Genomic DNA, 9185 nt, shown 5'->3' on the forward strand with positions numbered 1-9185 from the left:
GTGTCGACTCGTGAAGCGAAAATGATTGCCCACGCACGCCATCGTCCGCCGTGTCGTGCCATGGCCGCCCAGCACCACCGGCAGGCAGAAAGAAAACCGGGCACAGACAAAAAGCGTGCGCTACCGGAAAGCGATGTCGTGGACGACAGGGCAGGTAATTCGCAAAAACAAAGAAGGGGGTGACAGGGTCAGGGTGTAGCGGAGCGCTCGCATTGGCTTCGGGGAATCAGCTGTGCAACGGAATTAAGGCATCGGAACCCCAATTCCGTCTTATCCCGATCGGGGGCCGGGCGAAAAAGGAAGGAAGGAAGGGCAGCGAATCCACCAACCAACCAAACCAGCCCGACGGGAGAGCCAGGTTGCAGTTGCGGTTGCGCCCCCAACCCAACCCACCCTCCGCCCCGCCCCGCCCCGCCTACCTAAAATGGATTCAGCGCGCACCCGGGCAGTCGCACAAGCAGCAGCGGTCAATTTCGGTGTCTGGAGGAGTCAACCGCTCCGGTCGTCCACCCACGTCTCCACCATCACCCGCGCACTGGCGGCGGCGGCGGCACCGCGGATGGGGCTGGGGTTGGGCGCGTAATTGCGCAGGTTTTCCCCAAGGCGCGGCGGCTGGCCAGACTGACTGGTAGGTGTCCCTCGCTCCCTGCGTGCGTGTTTGTGAGTGGTGTGTGTGTGTGGACTGCAAGCGCCGCGACGAACTGCTGACTAGCCAGTCAGATTCGATTCTCAATACGCGCAGCTCGCTGCTGTTTCGAACTGCGAAATTCATCCGCATGAGTGTCGCTGGGAAGATTCAGTTTCCCGTTGGTCTGTACAAACGTTCAGTTTGTTTCTGGTAATCCTCCAGTCAGTTCCTCAAATCAGCTTCTACAACACCTGTTCCAGTACTGGATATCACATCTCGTTAATGCTCGGACCGCCAAGTTTATGGGTGTGGGTGTCGCTGGGATTCAGCTTTGCGTCGGTCCGTATAAACGTTCCCTTTAGATTGCGACAAGCCTCTCTAGTTATTTCGTTAGGTTAGCTTCTAGAATTTCGATCCCAGTTTCGCCAAGGTATGGGCTCATAGAAATTCGGATTTCGGTTGCCTGGGAATTTTGGAATTTTCAGGGGCTCTGTGTCTCTGTGTCTATATCCGGCGCTTTTGGGATCATCACAGAGGTTTGTTGGGCTTGGGTAAATCGTGCAACTCTGGTCCCGTTCCTTGCATGGATCATGGATGCATGTGCTTCTGCCCTGTTGTAATTTGGAACTATACTACATTAAGGTTTTATTAGACAAAATGAAATTCACCCCCAACCTATTTAAACCATACAGTAAAACACTAGTAAGATTTCATGTGGTTACTGCATCCAAGGCCCTGTTTCTGCTTGTTCATGTAACAAGAGCCTGTTGTAGTTTGAATGCAACTGTACAAGCCAACATTTGCATTTCAGTATAGCTACCTAGAGATGTAATTTCTATAGGAAAAACTCAGTTTAATGTCTTCCAAACAAGCAAACAATGATTTCAACTGGTTTATGTTGTACCAAGCCCAATTTCTTTTCTGATGATGGTGTACTTGAAGGTCCATGCCTTCATTTAATTAATCCAGTGCTGCTCCACACTTATCTGATTTTTGTTTACCAGGTACCTAGCGGATTCCTACTACTATGAATAGAATTTGCATATTTTCTTGCCGGGCAAGTGTTTCTAAGCAACTCCGTTGATGCTGAAGTAACGGTAGAGGAAATATGGGGATGATCATCGTCATTCTTGTCATAGCGTCTCTGCACCCGTTTGCAGCGTCCGATCGCCAAGGTTTACCTACATGTCTATCATTTGTATTGTTATTACCCATCCTTTTCGTGCGTGCTCAAAATCATTGCTGAGTTAAAACAACATAATTTTTTTATGACTAACAAGGAAGTATGTTTTGTTTCCTTAGGTGATGCGCTATATGACATGAAGCAGAAACTGAATGCTACTGAGACACAGCTTACAGACTGGAATCAAAATCAAGTTAACCCCTGCACCTGGAATTCTGTTATTTGTGACAGCGGCAACAATGTTGTGCAAGTGTAAGTTGCCATTTGCTTGATCTTTCTCGTCACCTTTTCTCCCTTTGTTTACTTTTAACATTCAAGCATAAATACCATAGCTAGGAGCTGGGGTTTAGTTTAGCTTATATTCCATATCCATTTTCTAATAGCCATTAAGATCTTTGACAATACAACACCATGTATCACTTGAAAGGTATCTCTTTGAGCATGTACTCATTATGGAACTATATGACAGTGACAGAAGCAGATTAAATTCCATTTTCTTTGTTTCCGTCTGTACCATTTGGTGAACCTCCATATGGTTTCCTTTACCTTGCTATGCACATTTCTTAATAAGACACTCAGTTTATCAATGAGTCAATTGTGCCTGATTTGCTTCTTCAGGACATTGGCTTCTATGGGATTCACTGGAGTTCTGTCACCGAGAATTGGAGAGCTAGATCACTTGAATGTTCTGTAAGTGTACTTGTCTAGAACGATTAAATATCTTTGAGATGTTAAAGTAGTTGCTGTGATGGAATGGCTACTGTATCTTATTCACCCTTTTCTTTAGATGTTATTCTATCTTGTGATTTAATAGGAATGGATGTGACAATTTCTAACTATTCGATATTTCTAGGCCTCCTAATGGTCATGTTAGTCTGTCATGTGACCACACCCTCCAACTTTTTATTAATCCTTGTGGTGAATGATTCTGCAGGTCCTTGCCTGGTAACAAGATCACCGGTGGCATACCAGAGCAGCTTGGCAACCTATCTAGTTTGACAAGCTTAGATTTGGAAGACAACCTGCTTGTTGGAGAAATCCCAGCTTCTCTTGGCCATCTTACAAAGCTCCAACTCTTGTATGTATCAGTATTCTGGCTCCTTAATTTCATGAATGTCAACCAATTAACCTTCCCATTGACATTTCTGTTCCTTAACCAGGATACTCAGTCAAAACAGTCTAAATGGGTCTATTCCTGATACCCTGGCAACCATCTCAAGCTTGACAGACATGTAAGCAGTAAAATAGTAATACTAATACCAGTGGTTTCTGTTAAAACTAGTCTAGCTCTTTTATTAATTCTTATCATATACCACTAACTTTTCTCTTCTTACGATGGCAGTCGATTAGCTTACAACAGCCTCTCTGGTCAAATACCTGCTCAACTATTTGAAGTTGCACGATACAAGTACTGTGATATCATTTTAAATATAAGTCCATATTTGCCAATTTGAAGGTCTAACAAAGGTTTGTTTATACCACAGCTTTTCTGGTAATAACTTGACTTGCGGAGCAAACTTCGTCAACCCTTGTGCATCATGTACATCTTACCAAGGTAACAAGTCATAGTTTCCTTTTTTTTTTCCAGGTCATATTTTCTGTTCTACATTGTATATCTATCAAATAGCAGAAAATGAGAGTCTTTGATTTGATGTCTGTAAAGGAATCTTGAGGCATGTGCTAATTTTGTCACTTCTACAATAGGTTCATCCCGTGGTTCGAAAATAGGCATTGTGCTTGGAACAGTTGGGGGCGTGATAGGGCTACTCACTATAGGGGCTCTGTTTATTATCTGTAATGGAAGGAGAAAAGGTCATCTACATGAAGTATTTGTGGATGTATCAGGTAGTGTATTTGCTGCTAAATTTGTTTTCATCATTCGGTTGCAGGTGAACTTTCTTTCGCAGTCTTGTTCTTTAGCTTACAAAATAAAGATGTGGCTCACAAATTATAGTTTTATCATGTATCAAAACCAATCATTTCAAACAAATGTGGATTCCTTAACTCAGGTTTGTTCATTGTAAAATATGGTTCGCAGTACTGTTTATGTTTGCTACACAAGTATTTTGCTACTGGCATATTATGCCTACTGCACCACTCGTAATGCTGTTTCTGGATATATGAAATAGGTTAGTGTCTAGCATCTTTTGCAGCATTTTTGTAGCACCATCTGTGTTTCAATCTATACAGGCACAATATCAATCTTACAAATTTGTAGTTTGATGGGTTGCAATTGTATTGAACAAATTAATCTGATATGCCCGCGTGTATTCCTCGAATGCAAATGCTGGGAGATGTTTCTTGCATTTAACTGACCAATCTGATAACCTATGGCCACCAGGTGAGGACGACCGAAGAATCGCATTTGGACAGCTGAAAAGATTCGCATGGCGAGAATTACAGCTCGCTACTGATAACTTCAGTGAGAAAAATGTTCTTGGACAGGGGGGCTTTGGAAAAGTATATAAAGGAGCACTTCCAGATGGCACTAAGATTGCAGTAAAGCGGTTAACTGATTATGAAAGTCCTGGTGGGGAGGCTGCCTTCTTGCGTGAAGTTGAGCTGATCAGTGTTGCAGTTCACCGGAATCTTTTAAGATTGGTTGGCTTCTGTACAACACAAACAGAACGTCTACTTGTTTATCCTTTCATGCAGAACCTTAGTGTGGCTTACCGTTTGCGAGGTACTTGCTTTCTTGACCAATCAACCAGTTGATTCTATGAAGTTTCTTAGATCCTTAATAATGTGCTTAATTTCTTCCTCGTTCAATGCCCTTTCCAAGGTCTCGAAGATATATTTTTCTACTCCCTCCGATCCATATTAGTTGATTCAAGTATAGATGCATCTAGATACATTTTAGTTCTAGATACATCCGTACTAATGGCAAGTAATATGAATTGGAGGAAGTAAAAAAATTAAACCAAAACCTAGGTCGTGCTATCTGTATTTGATTAGATTTTTGTTTCTTATACCAACCTTTACATAGCTCCCTACTGAAATCTATATTTCATACCAGTGTAAGATGCCAGCGTGCATTGACTTTTTCCTATTTTTTCGGAGTATTAAGTTCCAAAATGACCTAAGCAATTCTTGGTAGGCAATATAAATCCTGAGTGAAGAATAAATAGACCAATTTGCAACATCAAATAATCATCTGAGATATGCCGATCTAGGTTAGTGGTGAGAAAGAAAGAATGAAGAAAAGGCTGGAGTTGCCATAGTCAGTGAATTCCAACATTCAGTGTTTATTATCTAATTAAGGAAACTATGAAATGCAATGATTTGCTTCTACATTCATAACAGGTCGTTAATTGTCATCCAGTATGCTTTGTTTTTGTTGTGGACCAGTCAGTACCATATCTTCTCATGTGTAGTCTAGTTGCACCAGTACAGATTGTACTCTACTGACCCATGATATGTTGAAGGAGTGAAAGTTACCTGCCAGTTTTTCTGCTGTCCACTTGTCCTTCCATTTGGATAGTTCTTATGTGCTCTTTATGTTGAATGGTGCAGAGTTCAAACCCGAGGAACCAATATTAGATTGGAACGCAAGGAAACGAGTGGCTATAGGCACAGCGCGTGGACTGGAGTACCTGCACGAGCACTGCAATCCTAAGATCATACACCGCGATGTCAAGGCTGCGAATGTCCTGCTTGATGAAGGTTTCGAACCAGTTGTCGGTGACTTTGGCTTGGCAAAGTTGGTGGATGTACAGAAGACATCTGTGACGACACAAGTCCGTGGGACTATGGGTCACATTGCACCTGAATATCTGTCCACAGGGAAGTCGTCTGAGAGAACTGATGTTTTCGGTTATGGTATAATGCTTCTTGAAGTGGTCACTGGACAGCGTGCCATTGATTTTTCACGCTTGGAAGACGAAGATGATGTGTTGTTACTCGATCATGTAAGTATAGCCCACCTCCACTAGCACTCCCTCTAAACTTAATTGCCCTGAACTTTGGGGGGACTTTGTCGCAGTGCTTGAATGAACATGCGCGCATTCTTGGTAGAGTACCGCTACATTTGTTAGAAACTTAGAATAAATCCGTGATGGCTGGGCATGTGATCTGAGGTGCAGGTCAGGAAGCTGCAAAGAGAAGGGAGGCTCGACGACATTGTCGATCGGAACTTGAACAACAACTTCGACAGGCAGGAGGTGGAGATGATGATGCAGATTGCGCTGCTGTGCACCCAAGGGTCACCCGAGGACCGCCCCTCCATGTCGGAGGTGGTCCGGATGCTCGAAGGGGAAGGCCTTGCCGAGCGATGGGAGGAGTGGCAGCAGGTCGAAGTGACGAGGAGGCAGGACTACGAGCGGATGCAGCAGCGATTTGACTGGGGCGAGGACTCCATCTACAACCAGGATGCAATTGAACTGTCCACCGGCAGGTAGCAACATCAGATTGCTGTAGGTTGGGTTTCCATCGCAGATTCGCAGTGGCAACGATGCCATTCTTGGTAGCGAAACTGGCCGTAGTCGTATATATATTGTGGTAAGTCAGTGTTGCTGACTGTATATTATACTGTGTGTAATTAAGGATGATATAAGAACCATCGATTTGTGTTGCCGGAGGTGTTAGCTAGGCAGCCAGCCTCCATTCTGTAGAGTGAAAAGTAGAGATGCTTGGCGAAGCCGAGCACATACCCTGTTTCGTGCATCACGTGCTTGTGTAGGAGTAAGTAAATTGATTGTTTGAGCCACCATTGTGAGGTGGAAGTCTAAAGACCACAGAACAAAGGAGTACTAGTAGCAACTATTTTTTCTCAATTATGAAAAGCAATAAGAACATCTTGATTTATTTCAGTGGATAATTTAGCTTGGTTTACAAAGACAAGCCAAACCATACTAGTACTACGTGAAACCAGATTAATCGATGCACACACCTCTGCTTGCAAGCTGACTTCAAGTGCTACCGGTTATTGCTCTTTAAACTTCTAGAATTAGTTTGTATTCATTGGGAAGTTGTACTTGGTGTTGCATTTCTCTGCATTATGCAACTGGTAATCATGACCGTCCAAAATTTACCTTTTGTTCATGTCCTTTTTGGTGGCGGTGGCTGGGCACCTTTGGGTACAAGAGTGAAAAAATTGTCACTATCTGATGGAAGTCACGGCCATGCTTGAACCTGCCATGGGCCATGGCAACATCTTCGCTCTATGGCACATCTTCGGTTTGCTCCGTGGCCGCACTAAATTTCTACTGTCTGGCCGAGGCGTCGTCACTGATCCAGATAGTAGATCTCTTGCGAACTGATCTACCATCGCTCCGGATAAGAGCGAGGCTCTAGCCTGTAGGGTACAACAGCATAACACTACCGTGCAATGGCCAATGGGCCAACGAGACAAGGAGACATGAGCACGTTCAAGTCGTCGTTACCGCGAATTCCGGGGCTGCAAAGCTGAACTGAGATCCATTGGCATTATGAAGACAAGTCACGGTGCCACTTTACCTAGCCGAGTATCTGATTAAGATCCAACGTACACGGTAGATCTAAATTTTAAACTCAAAATTCGAGCGGCTTAATTTTTATTGTTTTTTCAGTAAATCATACATCTTTCATTGAGTATTGTAGGAAAGTTTCGTTTCAGTTGAACAACTAGTTTAGGATTTAATTGGTGAGCTCGAAACATAAAAAAGTTATTTAATCGTAATCCATTAATTTAAATAAAACGGAACTTTCCAGAATACTCAATGAAAGCTATATGATTTAATGAAATTTTTGTAGTTTGTTTTCTTGAAATAGGCTTTCGTTCTACTTTATTTAAAAAGCAAACACCGAAAGATACAAGGTAGTGAGGTAGCCCTCAGACAAAGCGAATCCTGGTATAACTAGACAACAGAAGTCATGGTATAACTAGACAACAGAAGTCATGTCGAAAACACTATGAGACGAAAAAATAACACAACTACAAAGGCGAGCAAGCACGCCGGGATGCCTGAACACACCACGCCATGCCCTAGGGCACCAGAGCTCCACGACAACGCTCCATGGAGGGTAAGAGCATCTCCAGCCGCGTTCTCCAAAGCGTCCCCCAAACCGCGCCGGATTGAGCGTTTGGGGGACGTGTTTTGTTCGTGCCGCCTTTGGGGGACGTCGCTCCCCAGCCGCGTCCCCCAAACACCTCCCCCAAACATTTAAAATACTTTTTTTGGCATTTTTATTTCAATTTCCACAAACTAATACATAATTGGGTACGTGGTTTCCACAAACTAATACATAGTTGGAACCGTGGTGGACACAAATATAAAATATTGCAAATAAACTAAACCTAACTAGGCCGTGCATCGGAGGTTTCCTGTGTTCGCTGCTAAGAAAGAACACTCGAGGGCACACCCAGTCACCTAAACTGGAAAATCCAGCGGGAGGATGGTGCCCTTGTTGGTTCTACCGATGAGGCGAACAGGCAGAAACCTCCGTGCACGTATTCGCTGCGAAGAAACAACACTCAGTCGTCCTCCTCGTTGGTGCTATCGCCGTGGTAGTCCCGGCGGCAGCGCCTCTCGTCGAAGACCTTGACGCTCATGTCCCTATTGCCGAAGTAGGAGAACAGGAGGATGAAGCCGGCTTCGAGGCTGTGGTGGCGCGCGAACTTCTCCCAGCTGATGTTGAGGTACATCTTGCCGCGCGCGTCGTAGATCGCGTCGACGATCCACCGGTAGTAGCCGCACGAAGCCTCCCGCAGATGCATCTTGCGCGGGCGTACGCCACCGACGTACTCGGCGAAGGAGTCCGGCAGCCTCTGGATGCCGCGCGGGTCGCCCTTGAGGACGAGGACGAACTCGGACAACACGTCCGGCTCCACGTCCATCTCCGACGATGAAGACGACGGCGTGGGAGGCGACGGCGAGCGTTCAGCTATGCCGCGGCCACGACCACGACCACGACCACGGCCGCGGCCGCGAGGTCGGCCTCCGCCTCTACTAGACATAGCGTCGAGTCTTGTTGAGAGATGGTGGCGGCTAGGGTTTGGGAGAGAGGCGCTAGGGTTTGTGTGTGAGAGGGTGATGTCTACGGGTGCTTCTATTCTTGTAGACAGTGTTGGGCCTCCAAGAGCAGAGGTTTGTAGAACAGCAGCAAGTTTCCCTTAAGTGGATCACCCAAGGTTTATCGAACTCAGGGAGGAAGAGGTCAAAGATATCCCTCTCATGCAACCCTGCAACCACAAATCAAGAAGTCTCTTGTGTCCCCAACACACCTAATAGGTGCACTAGTTCGGCGAAGAGATAGTGAAATACAAGTGGTATGAATAAGTATGAGCAGTAGTAACGGCGCCAGAAAAGTGCTTGCTGGCGTGCAGTTGATGGTAGTAATATTGCAGGAAGTAAACATGTAACAGAACAGTAAACAAGCAGCGATAGCAGTATTTAG

At 44.9% G+C, this 9185-nt stretch overlaps 1 protein-coding gene across 1 annotated transcript; it reads left to right on the forward strand.

Annotated features, from left to right (window-relative positions):
- The first annotated feature begins 429 nt into the window (after nt 1-429).
- On the forward strand, nt 430-6614 carry LOC127293253 (LRR receptor kinase SERK2). The gene is made up of 12 exons (XM_051322841.2): nt 430-628; nt 1633-1803; nt 1931-2063; nt 2430-2501; nt 2746-2889; nt 2972-3043; nt 3154-3219; nt 3296-3366; nt 3516-3656; nt 4153-4494; nt 5325-5719; nt 5894-6614. The coding sequence occupies exons 2-12, from the start codon at nt 1737-1739 to the stop codon at nt 6206-6208; spliced, it is 1818 nt and encodes a 605-aa protein (XP_051178801.1). The 5' UTR covers nt 430-628; nt 1633-1736; the 3' UTR covers nt 6209-6614.
- Nucleotides 6615-9185: the final 2571 nt, after the last annotated feature.

This window comes from Lolium perenne, chromosome 4, assembly GCF_019359855.2.
Source record: "Lolium perenne isolate Kyuss_39 chromosome 4, Kyuss_2.0, whole genome shotgun sequence".
Taxonomy (NCBI): domain Eukaryota; kingdom Viridiplantae; phylum Streptophyta; class Magnoliopsida; order Poales; family Poaceae; genus Lolium; species Lolium perenne.